Source organism: Prionailurus viverrinus, chromosome A3 (genome assembly GCF_022837055.1).
Source record: "Prionailurus viverrinus isolate Anna chromosome A3, UM_Priviv_1.0, whole genome shotgun sequence".
Classification (NCBI taxonomy): Eukaryota; Metazoa; Chordata; class Mammalia; order Carnivora; family Felidae; genus Prionailurus; species Prionailurus viverrinus.
In genome coordinates this window covers 59270346-59294142 of record NC_062563.1, presented here as the reverse complement: position 1 = coordinate 59294142, position 23797 = coordinate 59270346, and the positions used below count along the sequence as shown (strand labels likewise).

Genomic DNA, 23797 nt, shown 5'->3' with positions numbered 1-23797 from the left:
TTAGACCTGAGGACACCTTTAGATTGAGAGTGAGGGGATGGAGAACTATTTATCATGCGACTGGAAGCCAAAAGAAAGCTGGAGTAGCCATACTTCTATCAGACAAACTAGACTTTAAATTAAAGGCTGTAACAAGAGATGAAGAAGGACATTATATAATAGTTACAGGGTCTATCCATCAGGAAGAGCTAACAATTATCAATGTCTATGCACCGAATACCGGAGCCCCCAAATATATAAAACAATTACTCATAAACATAAGCAACCTTATTGATAAGAATGTGGTAATTGCAGGGGACTTTAATACACCACTTACAGAAATGGATAGATCAACTAGACACACGGTCAATAAAGAAACAAGGGCCCTGAATGAGACATTGGATGAGATGGACTTGACAGATATATTTAGAACTCTGCATCCCAAAGCAACAGAATATACTTTCTTCTCGAGTGCACATGGAACATTCTCCAAGATAGATCATATACTGGGTCACAAAACAGCCCTTCATAAGTTTACAAGAATTGAAATTATACCATGCTTACTTTCAGACCACAATGCCATGAAGCTTGAAATCAACCACAGGAAAAAGTCTGGAAAACCTCCAAAAGCATGGAGGTTAAAGAACACCCTACTAACGAATGAGTGGGTCAACCAGGCAATTAGAGAAGAAATTAAAAAATATATGGAAACAAACGAAAATGAAAATACAACAATCCAAACGCTTTGGGACGCAGCAAAGGCAGTCCTGAGAGGAAAATACATTGCAATCCAGGCCTATCTCAAGAAACAAGAAAAATCCCAAATACAAAATCTAACAGCACACCTAAAGGAACTAGAAGCAGAACAGCAAAGGCAGCCTAAGCCCAGCAGAAGAAGAGAAATAATAAAGATCAGAGCAGAAATAAACAATATAGAAACTAAAAAAACTGTAGAGCAGATCAACGAAACCAAGAGTTGGTTTTTTGAAAAAATAAACAAAATTGACAAACCTCTAGCCAGGCTTCTCAAAAAGAAAAGGGAGATGACCCAAATAGATAAAATCATGAATGAAAATGGAACTATTACAACCAATCCCTCAGAGATACAAACAATTATCAGGGAATACTATGAAAACTTATATGCCAACAAATTGGACAACCTGGAAGAAATGGACGAATTCCTGAACACCCACACGCTTCCAAAACTCAATCAGGAGGAAATAGAAAGCTTGAACAGACCCATAACCAGCGAAGAAATTGAATCGGTTATCAAAAATCTCCCAACAAATAAGAGTCCAGGACCAGATGGCTTCCCAGGGGAGTTCTACCAGACGTTTCAAGCAGAGATAATACCTATCCTTCTCAAGCTATTCCAAGAAATAGAAAGGGAAGGAAAACTTCCAGACTCATTCTATGAAGCCAGTATTACTTTGATTCCTAAACCAGACAGAGACCCAGTAAAAAAAGAGAACTACAGGCCAATATCCCTGATGAATATGGATGCAAAAATTCTCAATAAGATACTAGCAAATCGAATTCAACGGCATATAAAAAGAATTATTCACCATGATCAAGTGGGATTCATTCCTGGGATGCAGGGCTGGTTCAACATTCGCAAATCAATCAACGTGATACATCACATTAACAAAAAAAGAGAGAAGAACCATATGATCCTGTCAATCGATGCAGAAAAGGCCTTCGACAAAATCCAGCACCCTTTCTTAATAAAAACCCTTGAGAAAGTCGGGATAGAAGGAACATACTTAAAGATCATAAAAGCCATTTATGAAAAGCCCACAGCTAACATCATCCTCAACGGGGAAAAACTGAAAGCTTTTTCCCTGAGATCAGGAACACGACAAGGATGCCCACTCTCACCGCTGCTGTTTAACATAGTGCTGGAAGTTCTAGCATCAGCAATCAGACAACAAAAGGAAATCAAAGGCATCAAAATTGGCAAAGATGAAGTCAAGCTTTCGCTTTTTGCAGATGACATGATATTATACATGGAAAATCCGATAGACTCCACCAAAAGTCTGCTAGAACTGATACAGGAATTCAGCAAAGTTGCAGGATACAAAATCAATGTACAGAAATCAGTTGCATTCTTATACACTAACAATGAAGCAACAGAAAGACAAATAAAGAAACTGATCCCATTCACAATTGCACCAAGAAGCATAAAATACCTAGGAATAAATCTAACCAAAGATGTAAAGGATCTGTATGCTGAAAACTATAGAAAGCTTCTGAAGGAAATTGAAGAAGATTTAAAGAAATGGAAAGACATTCCCTGCTCATGGATTGGAAAAATAAATATTGTCAAAATGTCAATACTACCCAAAGCTATCTACACATTCAACGCAATCCCAATCAAAATTGCACCAGCATTCTTCTCAAAACTAGAACAAGCAATCCTAAAATTCATATGGAACCACAAAAGGCCCCGAATAGCCAAAGGAATTTTGAAGAAGAAGACCAAAGCAGGAGGCATCACAATCCCAGACTTTAGCCTCTACTACAAAGCTGTCATCATCAAGACAGCATGGTATTGGCACCAAAACAGACACATAGACCAATGGAATAGAATAGAAACCCCAGAACTAGACCCACAAACGTATGGCCAACTCATCTTTGACAAAGCAGGAAAGAACATCCAATGGAAAAAAGACAGCCTCTTTAACAAATGGTGCTGGGAGAACTGGACAGCAACATGCAGAAGGTTGAAACTAGACCACTTTCTCACACCATTCACAAAAATAAACTCAAAATGGATAAAGGACCTAAATGTGAGACAGGAAACCATCAAAACCTTAGAGGAGAAAGCAGGAAAAGACCTCTCTGACCTCAGCCGTAGCAATCTCTTACTCGACACATCCCCAAAGGCAAGGGAATTAAAAGCAAAAGTGAATTACTGGGACCTTATGAAGATAAAAAGCTTCTGCACAGCAAAGGAAACAACCAACAAAACTAAAAGGCAACCAACGGAATGGGAAAAGATATTTGCAAATGACATATCGGACAAAGGGCTAGTATCCAAAATCTATAAAGAGCTCACCAAACTCCACACCCGAAAAACAAATAACCCAGTGAAGAAATGGGCAGAAAACATGAATAGACACTTCTCTAAAGAAGACATCCGGATGGCCAACAGACACATGAAAAGATGTTCAGCGTCGCTCCTTATCAGGGAAATACAAATCAAAACCACACTCAGGTATCACCTCACGCCAGTCAGAGTGGCCAAAATGAACAAATCAGGAGACTATAGATGCTGGAGAGGATGTGGAGAAACGGGAACCCTCTTGCACTGTTGGTGGGAATGCAAATTGGTGCAGCCGCTCTGGAAAGCAGTGTGGAGGTTCCTCAGAAAATTAAAAATAGACCTACCCTATGACCCAGCAATAGCACTGCTAGGAATTTATCCAAGGGATACAGGAGCACTGATGCATAGGGCCACTTGTACCCCAATGTTCATAGCAGCACTCTCAACAATAGCCAAATTATGGAAAGAGCCTAAATGTCCATCAACTGATGAATGGATAAAGAAATTGTGGTTTATATACACAATGGAATATTACGTGGCAATGAGAAAAAATGAAATATGGCCTTTTGTAGCAACGTGGATGGAACTGGAGAGTGTGATGCTAAGTGAAATAAGCCATACAGAGAAAGACAGATACCATATGGTCTCACTCTTATGTGGATCCTGAGAAACTTAACAGGAACCCATGGGGGAGGGGAAGGAAAAAAAAAAAAAAAAGAGGTTAGAAAGGGAGAGAGCCAAAGCATAAGAGACTGTTAAAAACTGAGAACAAACTGAGGGTTGATGGGGGGTGGGAGGGAGGAGAGGGTGGGTGATGGGTATTGAGGAGGGCACCTTTTGGGATGAGCACTGGGTGTTGTATGGAAACCAATTTGTCAATAAATTTCAGAAAAAAAAAAAAACAAAAAACACAAAGGATAAATGATAAAAAAAATAAATAAATAAAAACATAGTGAGAAAAAAAAAAAAAAAAAAAATATTTTGTATTTATAGTTCTTAAGTTTCTATTTGTAGTTAGTCCTAAGAGTTGGAAAGCTAACTACAAATAAAATTTCATTAAGTACCAAATACATCGTTCACAGGAAAGACAGAAATAGGAAAACAGCTCTACCTTCTTTAAATACTCTTTGTATTAAAGATGAACATGGCTAGTATTTAATGAATTTTACTCATTTAAACCAGTCTTTTAAATTATATAAATTCAGATTTGTGTCAGGTCTTAGACTGAGAACAGTTAGCCTTAAATAAACGAAATACTTTCACGCTAAACAACACACTTGTCTACCTGTCTTTATGTTTCTAGTATTCCCTATTTTTCCTCCTCGAAAGTCGAAGAGAGGTGGGGGCTTGGGACACCAGTAACCTTTGACTTCATATTTTCTCTTCTCAACAGAGGAAACTATCAAACTTGAAGACAGGGGATGTTCATAGAAGACACGGATCTGAGAAGTCCTCCCTATACATCCTGCTCACTAGGAACGAGAGTGCCAGGACTCTAGGCCAACAGCCATTTCAGTGACTGCAGGCAAATATGCCACGACAGATGTGCACAAGGTTCAGACCACCTCTACTGCTCTGCTTAGAAGCACCTGACATGTAGCTTAGTACTATTTCCATCAGTTTGACAATCTGAGTTCAGGAAGGACAGCAGCTCAGAGTCCCCACCAGGAAGGGTTCTGGAAGCCAGACTCCAGACTTGCTTTCTCCAACTGTCCTTTCTCACCCTTCACTGCCATAGTGTCAGGTGTGGGTCACCTAAATCCTGCCTGTCTTCCCCATTTTCATCTGCTGTTTCAAGCAAGGACAGTTCTAGCAGGGTTATGGAAAATTTTCTCTGCTGCGTGATTTAAGTAGCAAGATCTGGATATCTACCTCAATATCCAAATATTAGAAATACGGTTTAGTATATTTAGTATCGTCAATGATAGACTCTAAGGTCATTTTAAAATGAGTAAGACTATGTGGCAACATGGAAAAGTGCTAGTAAGAGTATCAAGGGCAAGTAAAGTATAAAGTAACGCGCTCTATAAAGCCAAATATCAAAATATGTCAACATGTATTACGGATGGGAGTAGGAGTCATTACAAAGCATAGGAGGTGGTGATGATAGTAATGGTCACTGTTCCACGTACTCAGGCCTGGGAACTCCATGGAGAACCATGAAGAACGGGTTACCGGCACCCAAGGCCCTCGGCAGAGCACAGCTCTTGTGTGTGAGCCGCAGGCAGGCGAGGAGAAGATGGAGCCAGCAAGTGGGGCAGCTCCGGCCTCTGCTGCCACTGAACAGGCGCGTGGCAGACTCTGCAGCTTCCACGTGCTCACCCACCCACCCCGGCAGGCCAACAACATGGGCTTGGCCTTTCACTCCCCCATTTGCCCAGAGTTTCCTACCTTGAATAAGTCATAGAGTTCTTCCAGGTCTTCAGGAAGAATGGAGACTTCTGGGGTAACAACGCGGAGCTTGAAAGAAGAATGAATAGCAATGGAGTGAGTTCTGTGCCAGCACCTAGGAGGATCGGAGGAACAGGGGGCTCTTCTTGCTCGGAGGGGAGCGAGGGGACGCCAGGTGCCAGTCCTGTCTACCAGAGCAGCCTGTTCCTCTCTGACGCAAAGATCACCATATGGTAACTTTCTCAAGGTGTTTACCCTCAACCTTTCCAATTCACACATCAGTGCCTCAGGACAAATGTGTAGGTTCTGACAGAAGTCAAACTCTAGCAAAGACGGGGCTTGGGCAGGAAGTTCCTCCTGAATAACAACGAACACTGGCAGGCCTTCTGTACTAGGCATTTCATATATCGGACTTCATTTAATCCCAGATGCTGGGTATTAGTATCCTCATTTTACAACCGGGTAAGCTGGGGCTCACGGTGGTTAAACTGCTCACAGTCTGACTTGAGAACCTCTGCTGTTTCTATACCAGGTCATTCTAATTCAATGGGGGGTGGGTACAAAGCTGGCATTAAGTTTATGTATTTATTTTTAGTAATCTCTACACCTAATGTGGGGCTTGAACTCATGACCCTGAGATCAAGAGTCGCAGGCTCTTCTGACTGAGCCAGGCAGGCACCCCAAAAGCTGGCATTCTTATGAGACCCAACAGGAGACCAGAGCCCAGGTTAGTGCCTGACTGCCATTCTGATAACCCTTGACTCACCACATTCTGCTTTGTGGTATCTTCATGGCCTTGGAGAACCCTGATCCTGTGCTTACAGCGCAGGTGCTCAATCTGCTCCACAGACTGGTCTCCAAATTTCTGCAGAGAAACAGACAGTCACTCATGCACAGAATCCCTTTTTGCATACAAACAGAGGAAAGTAGTAGTAGTCAGGGAACCTCCCTCAAAACCCACCTGAGCAACCCACTTGAGCAAGTTTCCAAGAGGGCGAGGGTGGGGATGGGGCCAGGTCCAGTTACCTCATAGGAGTCCCGGATCAGGTCGGCAATGTCAGTCACAGGGTAGGGCTCCTGGTCATCAGAGAAAAAGGCATGGTGGCTGCCGACTGAGGGTCCAGGGCTGTCCTCATTCTTAATGTGATCTAGAAACCTGAGCACACAACCCACCTTTGAAGCACTGGTTTCCCCTCTCACCTGAGCACCACACCACACCCACTACCTTCACAGGGGCCGTGAGACATCTCAGAGCACTTTTAAACAGAGTTCATTTGTCTTCAAACACTGGGAGGAGGGCAAGGTAGCAACCACTGTGCTCCTTTAGAGAAAAGGAGACATCCCTAATGCCAGACTTGTTGATCTGGGCTCCATGGGTGGGTTTGCAGAGATCGGGAACTCTCTGGAAGTCAATACAAAGTTCTGTGCATACGTGCAATTGCAAGCTTCCACAGCGTTCTGAAAGGGAAACTCTCATCTGTCTTTCACCTTGCCCTCAGCTCCAAGAAACCCAGGTTCCAGTCGTCAGCCTCATGGGGCTTTTCTTTCACTGTAACACACCAGCCCCTGCACATCAAATGTCTGAAACCTCCAGCTAGCTGCCTGAGACCACCATTTCCTAGTGCCCACCTGCCCCATTCAAGGCCACTCTGAGTGTGTATCTCCTCAGAGAAAAGCACTGAGAGCCCACTCTCCTCCTGTACCCTCTCACTAGCTGGAGAGGAGTGGGGAAGATGGCGCTTTTCACCACACACAGCCAACAGTGCCACCTGATAGGATGACAAGTGGCAGAGTGGAAGGAAAAATTCCACAATGACGCCCCTGCTGGGCACCTGCTGCTGCCTTTACCCATCATCTGTCTGGCAGAGCCCTCAGCTGCCCGCCTCACCCCCCATGAGCCCACCTGCTGAGGACCATGAGAGCCTGGCCATCGTCCTTGCTGCTGCACAGGCCCTCAGCGTTGGCTTCCAGCACGGCCAGCCCCAGCTGGAAAATGGCTTTGATCCCATCGTAGAAGAAGCAATCCACAACGCTCACCGCGCTCTCCAGAGGCATAATGCTGAGGAACAGAGTCAGGAACCACGAGAGAGAGATGGACGCTAGGGCTGAGAGGTCGTTCATGTGCTCCGCCAGCTCGGGGAGGTGCTCCTTGATGAGCTCCTCAAAGACTGACTGGTCCACCTGGGCCCCTGGAAAAGGCAGGCCATGGAGACTTGGTTGGGCAGGGAGTCACACTTTCTAAAGTTAGCCTGAAACTGAAGCTAATCTGAGATGATCAGAACAATGAAACCAAACTGGAGTCCAGAAAACGACTCACAATTAACTGATTTTTGACATTGACTAGGGTAATTCATTGGGGATAGTATTTTCACAAAATAATGCTCAATCAGAGGATACCTGTGTGGGGGAGGGAGGAGGGGGGTGGGAACCTCGAGTTCTACTTCACATCATACAAGAAAATACATCTGAAATGTGTCACAGACCTAAATATAAAAGCTAATACTACAAAGCTTCTCAAGGAAAATAGAGGAAAAAGGCAAAATTTCTTAGGACACATAAAAGCACTAGCCACAGAAAAAGTTATAAATTGGATTTCATGAAAATTAAAGACTGGTGTTCTTCAAAAAACAATAAAATAATAATACAAACTGTGAACTCAGAAAATATTTGTAATACATATACCTGACAAAGGTCTTGTATTCAAAACAACAACTCTTACAACTTAGTCATCAATAACCAATTTTTTCTTTAAATAGGTAAAAGATGTGAGGAGACAATAAACAAATGGCCAGGAAGCACAGAAAAATATGTTGAAGATCCTTAATCAAAGAAAGGCAAATTAAAGCCTCCATGACAGATCCCTTCTTACCCACTAGAATGGCAAAAATTAAAAAGACAATTCCAAGGACTAACAGGGATGTGGAGCAGCTAGAACTTCTACATTGCTGGTATGAGATGTGTGACTACAGAATATCTTGCTTTGAAAAACAGTTTCTTACAAAATTAAAAATACATCTAACCTGGGACCTAGCAATTCTACTCCTAGGTAAATACTCCAGAAAACAGACAAACTTTATTCACAAAGAGACTTCTACAGGAATGTGTATTGCAACTTTACTTACAATAAAAAACCTGGAAGCAACTCAAATCTCTACTAACAGGTGACTGGATAAACAAATCATGGTATAAATGTACAGTGAAGGGCTACTCGGCAATAGGAAGGAACAAATTACTGATGCACCAACAACCTCATGTTATACAAAGGAAGCCAGACACAAAAGAGATTACATTCTCTGTCATTACATTTATACCAAGTTCAAGAATGGGTTGAACTGATCCGTGGTGATGGAAATCAGTATCCTGCCACAGGTGGGGAAGGGGCAGAAGGGAACTTTGTGGGTTATGGAAATACTCCACCCTGCATTGGGTGGTGGTCACACAGTGTGCACATTATCACTGACAGTCTGCTGGTCACCGAGGAGTATGAACTGTGCCATTGCAACACCATCAACAGATGACCGCTTTGGCAACTTGCCTCCCAATGTCCCTGAGGTCTGATGAATCTGTACTACCATGTACAAGGTTAAACTGCCTCCCACAACATAAAGTACAAAGGGGAGCACTCAGGCACATGAAGGGAACCAGGAAAGACAGTCTAAAGTGTACCGAAAGACCACTAAAAGGCACCAAGTGGTCACCTCCTTCCCAGCTAACCCCCCCCTTTACTCTCAGTGGTCATCACATTCCCTCAGGTCTTTGGATACCAGTCTTCAGAAAGCATCTTCTTCCTGCCTTGCTCCTACATCCAGTTCTTTGCCAAATTCTGTCTCAAATTCGTTCTTTTGTTTCTGTTCTCACAGCTGCCACCCTAATATTAGGCCACCTCCAGAAAGGGTATCTAAGAGTATCACCAAGCAGAGGCAATTTTTCTGTCACTTGTCCACTAGGAGGTGCTGGACCACAAAATAATGCAAGTTCAAATCAGCCATAAGAAGAAAAGAAGGTATCAAGTGTGTGCCTGAGAGCTGTGGGGTCACGGGTCTGCCCAGAGCCCAGCAGCAACAAATGGACCTTCTCACTATCAACATATGCAAGTGGTGGGGGTATGGGGGCGTTTCCAAGTGTGCCCTTCAGGTCCAGCCTCGAGGGTCGCCAGCACTGCTCCATGTGCCTCCTCTCCTCGGGGCGAAAGGGGTCATCTGTCTGCATGAGCTCCTTGGATACTGAGAGGAAGACCACCCTCTGTTTCCAGGCCACAGGGAAAAACCTCTCTGGTTTTCACTCTTCAACTTGTTTCCTGAGCCTAAGAAATTTTCTTTTCAGGTTACCTCACTACACCATTTTGCTAGAATAGTGCAGAGAATTACACCGGTTAGTTGTGCAAATTCAAGAGCCAAGCAGGGTTTGTACAGAGACCAGGTGAGCAGCACAGGGGATTTTTTTTACTGAGAACTGATGACACATGTCTTGGCCCAGGCTCTGTCCCTACTCCCCAAGCACAGAGGACGAGGAGGAAGGGGAAGGAGGCACATTACCAATGACTCGGTGGTTGAAGTAGTCGGGGAGCATCCGCTCACACACAGCAACCAGCAGCCAGAAGGCCTCCTCCTCCTTGGCATACAGCAGCAAAACGGAGGTCAGGATGTTCATGGACTGCTCGGGTTCACAGAGGAGGGGACGGTTAGTGACCAGGCCACACAGACACTAAAAACCACACAAGTCAGACTGCAGATGAGAGACCCAGGGCAGCCCAACCACACTGACACTCATGAGGTGGAATGATCACATTATCAACATGGTCCCCACAAGACACACCAGGCTGAGTGACCAGCCATCGTCCCGTTACTGTCCCCATCTAGTAATGCTGAGCCTCAGGCTCGGGTCAAATCCAACCATTCTGTATGTTCAAACACACACAAGACATTCACACACTGATTTTGCTTATTTACAGGAAAACAAAGTTTAAAGTCTTCTATTTTCAAATATCAGAAACGCCTCTAACCCCATCTCATGCTGGGGCCGGAGGGAGGGTGTTTTAATTTACTGAGTTTTATTTTGTGCTTCTTTACCACATCCCTGAGTAAACTTCCCGAGCAAACTCAGCAACTGCTCCGAGGACGTCTTACCTCCACTTGTGCTTCCTGAAGGAAAGGGACTGACCCCAAACATCTTTTTCCTCCCCAAACGACACTGATATTTTTTTAAATAATCCCCACAACTTCTGTAGAGATCTAGAAAAATAAAGCTCCACAGAAGGGTTATCAGTGCCGTCCTACAGCGGAGGCCTGGAGGGGTGGTGGAGACAATCTGCCCTACCGTGGACAGCAACTCAGCATGTGCACTGCTCTTTGCTCCAAGCAAAGTTTCTAATTTCAAGTAATCAGCCTGTTTGACTATATGAAGATGATTCCTTCAGCCTTATTTGATACATTCTTTCAGGGAAGGGACGAAGCACAGAGCCCTCACAGAACAGTCAGTACCAGACAGCCAAGAACACCAGGAGCTGAAGCCCAGCAGATCAACACAAGACATGGACTCAACACAAGACTGCTCCTCACTGCACACCTCACCTGGCAGTACCCAATTTTAGGGTTCCGGTGGGCATAAGCCGTCAGGACTCTCCTCAAAGCAGCAATTCCGGTTTCATTTTGGAAGGCGGGGTGCTCTGGTAAGGAACGGTGCAGGTCCCGTTCTATCTCCTCCGTCACCAGGCAACATTTTCCCATGGACTCCTCTACCAGATTACCATAGTAACCAGGATGCGAGGCGAGATCAGTTACGGCATCTGACGATTTAAAAGTAATTTTTCAAGGGGGTGGATTACCAGGATAGAATCAACATGGGGAGGGGGTTTGTCCTGCCGGAAGACCTCAATGGGGTCTCATTACTTGAGGGACATAAAATATTTTGAGACCACACACAACCAAAAGGGCTTCATTTCTGCCAAAAACAAAGAAAGAAAGAAAATGAAATAATGTGGCTTTTCTAAGAATAACCTTACATAGAGGGAAACAGCTCATACTAGAAATAACTGTATTAATGTTTTTAATAAGTTGTATTCTCTCGTAACAGGAAGAGTGGATATGTGGGTGTATTCATACATACAGATGTACACACAATTTTCATATATTAACTCAACAATAAATTACTGAGCATGTATGTGCGAAACATGCACAATTATGCTTAAGTAATCACACAATTATCAAGGAGCCAACAAGCCAACAACAAGAAAGTCTGAGGCCGGGATCATGATATGCAGGTCGACCAAGCATAGCCCACCTACTGCTGAGCTCCCACCCAAGCCTCTGACAGGCAGATGACATCAGGGGTGAGGCATCCATAACACAAGAGGATCCCATTCCCTTATCAGCCAGCACCAGGGCACCTGTGCTTCCAGCCAATGGTCCCGCTTGGGCGCTAGTGGCAGGTGGGGCTCCAGTTCTGAGACCAGCCCCACACAGGGAGGTCCCAGGAGAGCAGGGCAAGCAGAAAGGGCCCAGTTCTGCCTTTAAATGCTAGGTAAGGTTTTTTACTTCTGACTGGGTTTAGTATACTACGCTCCTCAACTCTCCCATCTGCTGTGATTCCCATCACATCTGATAAACAACCATTATGGCACTCCCCTGTCATCAATGCTTAATACTAACAGCTGTCACTCATTACGCAACAGCCTAAACACCACAGCAATCTTTCTGTCAACACTACTGCTTGAAAGGAAAGACAGCCCTTTATGAACTAGCCTTTTTTTTTTTTTTAGTGAAACGTGTGTGTATTTTCATTAAAGAGGCAGACGGTAAGCCGGTGGCATTAACAGGTGTCACTCATTGGGTGGTAAGATTATAAGTCATGTTACTTTCTTTGCTCGTTCCTCTCTATTTTCTTTCCAACTCTGAGTAGGGGTTGTTTTTATTAGATACAAAAATACAGAAGGCATTTTTTAATTTTAAAAAGGCCTGTCTTTGGTGGGCAGCTGCAGAAACAAGGCAACAGGTGGGGGGGCTCAGAATGTGAGACAAGGTGAGCAGTGGTAGCAGACCTATCAATAAATGCCAGCAAGTAGGTCAGAAAGCAGGAAATGTGCATCTGGGCACCCAGGGCTGGAGAGGGGATGGGCTTGGTTATTTGGGGGAGAGACTGGGAAGAAGGAAGAGAGAGAGTAAGGTGGGGTGAGAGTTGAGAGTCAGCATGAAGCTGACATGAGGGAAGAATATAAGAAATGTGCAGGGAGGGGCTCCAGGGTGGCTCAGTCAGTTAAGCTCCCGACTTCAGGTCATGATCTCAGTTTTTGAGTTTGAGCCCCACATCAAGCTCTGCACTGACAGTGCGGGGCCTGCTTGGGATTCTCTCCGCCCGCAACTCAATCTCTCTCGGCCCCTCCCTCCCTCCCTCCCTCTCTCTCTCTCTCTCTCAAAATAAAAAAAATAAACTTATAACAACAAAAAAAAGTGTACAGGGAAAGTACAGGTGCCCAGGCTCGGCCTCTGGGAGGCCCATGCTGACCTGAGAGCAGCAAGGCCACTGAAGGAAAGGGGACCTCCTCACCATGCCTCCCGCTGCACCCTGAAAGGAGCAGCCAAGTCACACCACTGGACAACAGGGCCTTCCCTTCCTGCCCACAGGTCCCCACCTCCTCTACTGAGCCAGATGAAACAGCCACACTCAATGCAGAGAAAGACAAACGCCTGCTCAGCCTGTCTCTGGAGAAGTTGGTCCCTGTCTCTGCGCACCCATCAGTGAGTGTCACCAAACAGCACATGGGGCCTGAGGCCAGACAAGGACATCACTGAATGGGTCAAGTGGTATAAGAGGAAGACGTGGGCAGAAGAAAAATGTCCACAATTGTACCTCTTAGAGACCCTGTGTGTCTTCAACAGACAAGGGACCAATAGAAAGTATGCTGGGGGATTTATTTGAATGCCACTGCAAGTGAACAACATACACAGAGTTTTGTTTGTTTAGTGTTTTTCAGAATGCATGTCCTAGAGAGATACTTCCCTTCTAGAAGGTTCTTTACAGAATTCTCAGGACTATGTATAGACTCAACATTATTTTTAAAAGAGAGGAGGTCACTTCAGCCAGATCTCACATTGACCAAGGAGAACATCGCAGCCCAGGGGTCTCAGGCAACTTGACCCAGGTTCCACAGGTAACACAGTAAGAGTGCTGAAGTTCTGGGCTGGGAACATCACAGAAAGAATCTAAAGACAGATGACTTGCCTGCACACACACGTTGTTCAGATCTGGACCTCTGTTCCTGTTCTGCTCCAGAAAGAACTTTTGGCCTCAAAATACCAGAAACACTTACCTGAGAAAAGCAGCCAGAGTTTGCCACGTAAAGACTCAGGGATCCCCATGGCTACAAGCTTCCGGATCTTCTCTGTGCGAAACATACACACGGTTCTGCCATATTCCACAAAGTGGTCATTCCACAGGCTTATTTTTATCTGCTCCCTGGACTGCAAATGGAAACTTTGTTAATGTACAAAGACGCCCGTCCATACCTTCCACTATAGCCCATCCAGAATGCATAGCAGAGGGATGTTGCCTCTGTTAACAGAGGAACCAACAATAATGGGCAACTGGGTCAGCAAATATTTTTGAAACACTTCCAGGCACAGAGGATGTAAAGATGAATAACAGTGTACCAGGCCTTGTGGAGTTCAGAGCCCAGCAGGAGGGTTTACACAAATAAAATGCCATTTTCTTGGCAAAGTTGATCGTAAGAATATGTTTGTACAAACACTCAAGTCGCCCAAAGCAGATAGGAGGGAGGGGTGGGAGTGGGGGACGTTAGGGAAGCTTCTCAGGATGTTGACAGCAAGCCAGCTGCTAAAACACAGGTCAGCTCAGAGGGCAAATGAGGGCAAGAGGTGGGTGGGGATTGTAATTTACCCTGAGCTCTGCCACAACCAGAAGAAAAACTGAAACCTAAAAAAATTACATTGTTCTCATTATCAGAAACAAGAAAGATACCATTTCTCTAGGCAACTAAAAATCCTTTAAAATCATCTGTAGATGGTGCGGTCTGGGTAGCTCCATCGGATGAGCATCTGACTCTTGATTTCAGCTCAGGTCATGATCTCATGCTTTGTGGTTTCAGCCCCTTGTCAGGCTTTGTGCAGACAGTGTGGAGCCTGCTTGGGATTCTCTCTCTCTCCTTCTCTCTCTCTGCCCCAACCCTGCTTGCATGTACGTGCTCTGTCGCACTCACACTCTCTCTCAAAATAAATAAACTTAAAAAAAAATTATCCCTAGATGGCCTTTTAAGCAAGATGTCCATAGATACCCCTGGCACATGGGTCCCAACGCAGCTTCCTTCTAGCCATCGTATCTTTTAAGAGTACAATTTCTAGCCCATTCACCCTATTGTATGTAACCTTGCCCTTACATTCTCCCTACAAAGTGGATGAGTATAAATAAATGTAATAGAAATATCTTCAGTCCAGTAAAACTACAGTACAGGAGACCTTTTGTTCCAGGAGAGAAACAAGAAACGTTGCAAAAGGAACCCACACAGACACCACTGGGTAAGAAGAGAAACACTTGTTCTGTATCTGGAAGAACCCACAGAGGACAGCACTGATGGCTCTACAGGTCACATGGCCAAGAGTATCGTCAAAGAGCCACTTATAGGGCAGGTAGGAAAGTCATTGCCCTTGGTCATTTGACCACATCCTCCATGTATCCAGATGTGCCCAGGCAACTGGCATCAGCTGACCCCCTCCCACTACTGCCAAAGAGGAAGAGGGAGGGGCGCTAGCCACTGGGGCTGCACGGCCACCCGCACCACACCTGCTCTCCCGAGGCCTGCGGGGTTGGGGCTCAAGAAGGCAGAGCCATGCCACCCACCATTCGCAAGTCGGGGCTCTGGCTGCCCGACTGCTGGAAGACAGATATCAGGGCCTCGGGGTACAGGCGCGGGCTCTTCTCTTTTTCACTTTCCTCACTATTTTGAGAGGACACCATTTCAAGATCTCCAAACTTGTGGTCACCGCACATGCTTGTTGAATGAAACACAGGTGAAGTCTGCTGGAAAGAAAAAAGGAGGGGAGCCAGAAGAAAGTCACTGCTTTACCTATGGAAGAGTCTTTGTTTTGCCTTTGGAGGCATGAAGATAACATACTTAAACATGCCTATTAATGACTCAAGGGAAACAGACTAACATTAGACCCAACAGATTTGATCCTCATTGTGCTTTCCCGGTAAGGCTGCTCACACACACCCAGCATGGGTCCAACAGGGAGCCAGCCAAGCACCATTTCTTGTATGCTTCCAGAACTGAGGATGTCAATCTTCAAAAAACAACTCTACGGTACGGAGAGACTATCTCCTTTCCTCCCTCTCACTGCGTGGGTAAAAAGAGGTCAAGCAAGAGAGGGATGAGCGTGTAACAACAGGAGACAAGGCCCCAGCAGATCCGGGTCTGTTTTACAGCTGTCCAACCTTAAGGACAATGTAACTTCTCTTTTAACAAGTTACATCTGCCCCCAAATAACATCCAAAGTCAGGTGGGGGGCACTGACCCTTCCAACCTGTGAGGGGGTTGTTCACTAACCTGCGGGTCAATTCCCCAATCAAACCCTCCAACCTGTGAGTGGTGCCCTGTCAATCCCTTTGCCATATGGGTGTCTCCCACCAACCTAACATATGGAGGGGTGCCCATCAGATCCACTCACCTCTGCTGAGGGGTGCCCTATGAACCCCTGTAACCTGTGAACAGGGGGCCCCGTTAGCCCCTCCAACCGCTCATCTGCATGGGGCACCCTCGGACCTGTGTAGCACCCACTCAGGATCCCTCGAGTATCAGAAGCGATACAGTGTCTGGTACACAGGTCCAGTCATCTCTTACACACTTCTCTCATACCCAAGTAGATTAGTGTCACGTGCACACCCTTTAGAGATCACTGCCCTGGAGGTGGTGAGGAAAGAGACCCTCATTTTATAGGATCCCACTGTTTCTAAGGATCATACCATGTCTTCATCTTGGGAGGTGTCATAATGCACGGGGTGGTTGGCGTGCACCTGCTGCAGCCTCACGAGCAGGCTCCCCACCAAGCTATCTCTGTCCTTTAGCTCAATGAACTGGAAGGCCATCTTGCTCCTGATGCTGACAATGACGGGATTAGGTAGCAGACTTGTGTCCTCCATCTTCTCAATGCTCACCACCTATTGCAAAAAAATTATACACAAAGGTGCAGCAAGAGAAAAAGGAGGGCACGCATTTCAGTTACATATTTAGAAAATATCATGTGCTAGGAAGTAAAACCAAGTAACTTCAATAAGGAACTGATACAAAGGTTAAAAAGTGGCAAGGCAGCAAGCATATTCACAAGAGCCAAAAGGTCAAAATAACCCAAGTATCCATCAGCAGGTGAACGCAGAAACAAAATGTGCTCTATCCACACAAGGGAATATTACTCAGCCTTAAATAGGAGAGAAATTCTGACACCTGCTACAACATGGAATGAACCTTGAGGACATTATGCTAAGTGAAATAAGCCAGACACAAACAGGCAAGTGTTGTATGATTCCACTTACAAGAGGGAACTAGAGCTATCACATTCAGAAAAAGAAAGTAGAGTGGTGGTTGCCCGGGGCTGTGAGGGAGGATGGGGAGTTAGTGCATGATGGAGACAGAGTTTCAGTTTGGGAAAATGAAGAAGTTCTGGTAATGGGTACACAATAATGTGATGTATTTAATGCCACTGCACCGTAACACTTAAACATGGGTGAAGTGAGGGGCACCTGGGTGGCTCAGTTGGTTAAGCGTCCGACTTCGGCTCAGGTCACGATCTCGTGGTTCGTGGGTTTGAGCCCCATGTTGGGCTCTGTGCTGACAGCTCAGAGCCTGGAACCTGCTTCGGATTCTGTATCTCCCTCTCTCTCTGTCCCTCCCCTGCTCATGGTCTCTCTTGTCTCTCTCTCTCTCAAAAATAAACATTAAAAATTTTTCTTTAAAAAGTGGGTGAAGTGCTAAATGCAATGTCATATATATGTTACAACAATAAAACAAGTGTGTATGTAAGACAACCCTTGGATTTCTTGCTCCACTCCAAAGTAAGAATATTTGCAAAATGAAAACAGCTAGAAAATGACATGGAGGGAGATCACACAAATGAAAAAAATTTGAGTTTTTCCAAAGAGCAGTGCTTCGAATTTGGAGGTCCTGGTGTGAAACAAGAGTTGCTGTTACTGTCCCAACAGACATGCCTTGAAACCGAAGGACTGGGCTTATCAGATCCAGAAGTGGCCGCAGGTTGCCTTGCATTTCCGGGAACACAACTGGACAATTTTCTAGGAGGAAGGGACCTGATCCATGTTAAAGGAAACATTTTTTAAATGTTTAACTCAAGTCCCAGGAGGATATAAAAGCCAAGCAATCTGACATTTTCAAAAGGTGATGCTTTTTTGTCAGTTGTTTTTTTGCTTTCCCCATTTTTGTGAGTGAAAGGGGTGGATTCATTCCTAAGGGCTGTTGGAAAAGCTTTAATTGCTAGGCATGTACTTTCTAATGAGAACTTTATCAAACACCCTGAGGTGTGAGTGTTTTATTCTCACCAATCACTTCTATGCAAATTTCAGGTGGCTGTAGCAACGACAGAAAAAACAACAACCAAATCAGTACTGGTCAAATTCAGGCCGTGCTTCCCTCCAGAGGCCCGTGTTTAGCTGGCCAAACCCTGCTGGCTGAGCACCCCTGCCTGTGCCAGGTCTCACAGTGACCATGGGCTCAAGGATAAAAGGTGGGCTTGGGAAGCTCCTGCCAGGGCGGCTACCTCTCTGAGCGGGAGGATGACATTACAGCAGCCGTCCTCCTTGCTGGCGAAGCAGATGTAACGGTCAGATGTGAACATCCGCCCGACAGTGTGACAGCGACTGAACGGCGTCCACAGCGAACAGTCCACGACTGCGTGCAGCTTCTCTTGCCTCGGCAGCCTGAAGAAAGCCCGGAAGAACTCATTCTGTGCTCTGGCTTCAAGGTCCCTGGCGAAGGAGGGACAGAGAAGAAGAAGAGGCAGGAATGGTGACTTAACACACTGGAGTACAAAGAAAAACTCTGTGAAATCACTCACTGGCATAGCCGGATATTGAAGTGGATGCCAAAAGGTGCTGAGCCCCTCCAGGTCCTGCGTGGGTCATTAGCGTGCACCCCACTTCACAGCCAATCTTTGGAACGTGTACTCAAGGCAGAAGGGGCTGCCCCTGCGCAAAAGTATTATGACAAACTCACAGATCTTCCTTCCTGGTTTGAGTAACATTGTGAATTACCATAAAACAATGAAGAATCCAGTATCCAAAAGTAAGATAACAACAAGGGTTGACAAGGATGTGGAGAAACTGACACCTTCGCACACTGCTGGTGGGAATGTGCAGCCACTTTGGGCAACAGTCTGGCTGTTTCTCAAAAGGCTCAACATGGAGTTACCATAAGACCCTGCAATTCCCCGCCTAGGTATACACCCAAGAGAACTGAAAATGTATATCTGCTGAAAACCCTGTACATGCGTGTTCACAGCAGCATTATTCATAATAGCCGAGAACTGGCAACAACCCAAATGTCCATCAACTGATAAATGGATAAACACAACATGACAGGGCCACACCATGGAATATTACTCGGCCACACTGCCGAGCAACAAAGTACAGACACATGCCACAACACAGGTGAACCCTGAAAACCTTACAGATACAAAAGACTACACACTGCCTGATTGCATTTATATGGAATTTCCAGAATGGGCAAAACTCATAACCACAGAAAATAGATTAGTGATTGCTTAGGGCTGGGGATAAAGGGAGAAGTGGGGAGTGACTACTCATGAGTACAGGGTTTCTTCTTGGGGTGAAGAAAATGTTCTAAATCAATTGTGGTGATGGTTGCACAGCTCTGTGAATAGACTAAAAAACCACTGAATGGACACTTTAACAGGGTGAATTGTATGAATTATATGTATGAATTAAATGTATGAATTATAGCTCAAAAAAGCTTTAAAAAAATTTAGATCTGTGCGGGCATATAGTAAGTGCTGAATAATCATTAACTATTATTACCTTTAAAAAACAAATCCAGGGGCACCTGGGTGACTCAGTCAGTTAAGTGTCCAACTCCTGGTTTCAACTCAAGTCATGATCTTACAGTTCATGGGATCAAGCCCTGCATTGGGCTCACAGTGACAGTGTGGAACCTGCTTGGAATTCTCTCTCCCTCTCCCTGTGCCCTTCCCCCTCTCATGCACACTCTCTCTCTCTTAAATTAAAAAAAAAAAAAATCCTTCTAAATAAAAAAAATCTAAGTAAAGTATTGCCAGAGAGAAGCACATCAGTGTCACATCAGTACAGACAGCAGAGAATGGTGGTGAGCTAGGGGAGAGATCCTACCCCAGGGAACCCCCACCAAACCCCGATTCTTGGCTGTAACATCCAGTAAAGCAAGAAGGCAGCCAAATCACAATGTTTAAAAATACTGATGAATGTATGTCATACCCCAAAATTCTAGTAGAAGGGAAATTCCACTGTACAAAGATAAAAAATTTTCTTTGTGGGGCGCCTGGGTGGTTCAGTCAGTTAAGCATCTGACTTGATTTTGACTCAGGTCATGACCTCACAGTCATGAGATCAAGCCCCACATTGGGTTCTGTGCTCAGCTTGGAGCTGGCTTGGGATTCTCTCTCTCCTCCACTCTGCCCCTCTCCCACTCATGTTTTCTCTCTCAAAAAAAATTTTTTTCCTTGCCACATTAAATAAGAGTTCTTTAACTTTGTCTGATATAATTAGCACTATGCTCAAAGTAAGGAATATAAACTCTTGGCTTATTAGCTGTGTGACCTTAGACACACTCCTCCATATCACATCCTGACATCTGTAAAATGGAAACAATACCTAACCTTTCTGCTTCAAGGGATCCCTGCAAACATAAAATGATGTCCACAATATTGAGAAAGCAGGTCAGAAACAGTATCTACAGGGGTGCCTGGGTGGCTCAGTTGGTTGGGCATCAGACTCTTGGTTTCCATTCAGGTCATGATCTCATGGTTCATGGGATCGAGCCCTGTGCTGGGCTCTGCACTGACATATTGGAGCCTGCTGGGGATCCTCTCTCTCCCTCTCTCTATGCCTCTCCCCTGCTCATGCTTGTGCTCTCCCTCTTTCAAAAAATAAAAATAAAAAAAAATAATTAAAAAAATAAACAGCATCTACAGTATGACCCCATTTACATAGATTCTCTATAATTTGCAGAAAGTGATGTGTAAAAAGACTTTGCCTAAAATGTTAATAGCAGTTGACTCTTCATTGTAGGATTTCCACTTTTCATTTTATTCTGCTTAAACTTTCTACCTGACCACGTATTGTTAGCTTTTTAAAAAATTATTCCATTTTCTTTTAGGAAAAGAGAAACTTTTTAAATATTGCATAAAAGAAAAGTATGAAACTCTGCAGCCTGAGTGATCTTTTAGACACGTGCCCCCCTCACCGGGGCCATGCTTGCACACAGATGCCCTTTCTGCCCCTGTTCTCGTTCCCAACCCAGTCCTTGTTTTCACACCATCACACAACTGTCTTCCCAGAGACACCCCTCCCCCTCCACCCCAGAGACAGGTGAGTGCTTGGAATTTATTATCAAACCCTCACAAAGAAAAGATACTTACATGTCCAGAAAGTCCTCTAAATAAAGAAAGAAACTATATAAATTCCAAGATCAAGATGGGTCCAGTTACTGAAGGCCAAAGCTACAGTTCCTTACCCTGCAGTGCTGATATTCCACAGATGGCTGTTTCCAAAGGAGCCTACACTTGCTCCACAGAGGAGCCGGGAGAACATGGGAAAGCACCATGAATGCTCTAGAAATTCATGTACTACAGGATGGAAGGCAAGGCCCCTCAAGATCACCCCAGTTCCCTGAAAGCAGGGAGGAGACACATGCATTCAACACATTTACGCTGGAAGACTTACATCCTTGTCCCCAAAGCATGCTGGCCAGGCTGGCTGTGGTGAAAGTGAAGCCAGTGCAGCCTGTCTGTACTTATCTTACAGATGTGGCTCCAGCCACCACTGAATTCACCTGTTGGCTACTCTTCCCTAGAAGCACAGAGAGAGGGGATGGAAAGACTTTTTGTATTCACTTTGCATCCAGCTCTTCAATTTAAGAGTTAAGGTGCTCAGTTATCTGATGTTTCTATTCAGTACACCCGCTGCGTCAGCCAGCAGCTCAGTTCAGCCCCTTCTCCATACTACACACCATCTCCATTCTCCTTTCTGGGCTGTTCCCTGTCACTCCAAGGGCCCATCTCTCACACATTCAGCAGCCGGAGACCAGTGACCTAGCATTATAAGACAGAAAGCAGCAGGAGGGACTTCTGAAGTCATCTTCCTTCCTTAGAAAGTTCTCTTCCAATTCTACTTCTAAATATGCATTACATGTATATATGTGGTATTTAACTTTCCAACATAACTGAGATGAAGACCAGCAGCTTGAGAGATGAGTAGCACAAGCCCTTTATGAAGCTCAGAGTAAGACCGCCTCATCCCTTGGGTCTGTTTCCAAGCAGGTGATAGTTGTGATGCTAAAAATGCCAGCTCATCTTTCTGAAGAGCACCAAAAACAAAGCCTGCTGGCCACAATTTGCCTTTCAGACCTTCTAGCACTTACTAAATGTTCCCACTTTTCCTCCATAGAGATGACCAACAGACATGGGTCATAACCTACCATTCAGAAAGCACTAGCTAAGCTTGGGCCTGAAAGCCACAGCAGAAGTGCCCCCAGAAAGATGGAAACTAGCCCAGCAACCCTGACAGTATTCACCAGCTCTTGTCCACGGTGCTGGTATGTGCCGGCCAAAGCAACTGCTCTAAGAGAAAGCTACAGTGGAGAAGAGAAGGGGAAGGTGCCACAAATCATCCTGTCTTAACACATGTCATTGTATGAGCCTGGAATCACCTGGAAATCAACAGGGGTTCATCAGAATATGGAGCAACACCAAGTTTGCTGTTAAAGCTGAAATTAATATGTGCAATTCTGCATGACAACCATGCAGAAAATTCTAGACTATATGCAGACAATTTAAAAATCCAGACTTGGGTGCCTGGATGGCTCAGTCGGTTAAGCATCTGATTCTTGATTTTGGCTCAGGTCATGGTCTCATGATTCACAAGCTTGAGCCCCACATCAGGCTCTGTACTGACAGCACAGAGCCTACTTGGCATTCTCTCTCTGCTCCTGTCTGCTTCTCCTCTACTCCCACTTAAAAATAAATAAATAAACTTAAAAAAAATCTAGACTTAATTTCTTAGACCTCAGACCCAAGAAATGAAGGGGTAGGTAGTTCTTTTGTTTCTCTGCAAACCTAGAATTAGATTTTCCCCTCCTAGTTTAGATACAGGTATCAAAAATAGGTTTCCCCTCTCTCTTACCCATCAACCTTTTAGAATGCTTTAGGGAAAACCTGTATTAGGCCTTATACACAAACTCTCCCTCCCTCATTTATCACTCATGCACATATACAAACCTACTGTGTGTCAGCAGCTCAGAGCTTCTCAAGGTCAAATGCTTCCCCCAAACTCAGTCTGTGTGTCAGGCTGGGGCAGATGGGCTAGCTCAGGGTGTGAGGACTTCCTATCTGTGTCCTCAACAGGAGGCCTCAAGCACCATCCCGGCCCTGCTGGAATATCTCAGTCCTCTGCAGCCAGTCAGCCCCAGAAAAACACATACAATGATTTCTGGAGGCTCTTAGTTAACATACTTGCCCACAGACCCACGCCCAGCTCCTCTGAAACTCTGGAATATACCAAGAACCAATAATGTAGAAACAAGGCAGAAAGGCCAGATACACTATGTCTCCTCAAAGCCCAAGTCTGCACATAAAACACTGTGTTTCTCCAATGTGTGTTTACTTAAAACACCTTTCCTCAGCCTTCTCCCAAGAGCACTCCGGAAACAGAAGGACAACATTGCCCTGCAACATCTTAGGCTGGGTCCCCTGGGCACAGTGGTGGCAGGATCGGCCCTCAGACAACAACCAGCAGTGTGGAGGTGGACTCAGCTGGTGCCTGCAGTGCCCCGTTTCTCTGAAAATCCAGCCAATGGAGCCTCGACAGACCAGGGCCTCAACGACACCAGCATCCAGAAGGCTTTTTCACACGCAGGGCTCCTGCCTTTGTCCCGCCCCAGAGAGAGCCACCTAAATGACCTGCACAAGCTCAGGGCAGCTAGGGCTCTGCAGGGGCGGGAGACGCAGGCCTTCCCTGGTGAGGTGGAAGCTGTTTGGGACTGCATGAGCCCCAAGAGATGTCAACTCTGAACTAGAATCACAAGGGCTGAAAGTTGAATAAATTACAGAGTGAGCCTGGAAATTCTGAATAGGGACACAGGAGAAGAGCAGAAAA

The 23797-nt window shown here is 45.2% G+C and overlaps 1 protein-coding gene across 3 annotated transcripts in view; it reads right to left on the bottom strand.

The window, feature by feature from the left end:
• The window catches only part of TBC1D8 (TBC1 domain family member 8), a 118364-nt gene that overhangs the window by 20913 nt on the left and 73654 nt on the right, over positions 1-23797 (bottom strand). For 2 of the 3 annotated variants that reach the window (XM_047852351.1, XM_047852353.1), the window contains 10 exons: positions 18193-18400; positions 16388-16582; positions 15266-15445; positions 13722-13872; positions 10987-11201; positions 9952-10069; positions 7320-7605; positions 6443-6572; positions 6183-6281; positions 5417-5485 (listed from right to left, as the gene is read on the bottom strand). In XM_047852351.1, the coding sequence (XP_047708307.1) occupies positions 5417-5485; positions 6183-6281; positions 6443-6572; positions 7320-7605; positions 9952-10069; positions 10987-11201; positions 13722-13872; positions 15266-15445; positions 16388-16582; positions 18193-18400 (1651 nt within the window). The remainder of the gene's footprint in view (positions 1-5416; positions 5486-6182; positions 6282-6442; positions 6573-7319; positions 7606-9951; positions 10070-10986; positions 11202-13721; positions 13873-15265; positions 15446-16387; positions 16583-18192; positions 18401-23797) is intronic. The other variant, XM_047852352.1, reaches the window with a different exon arrangement.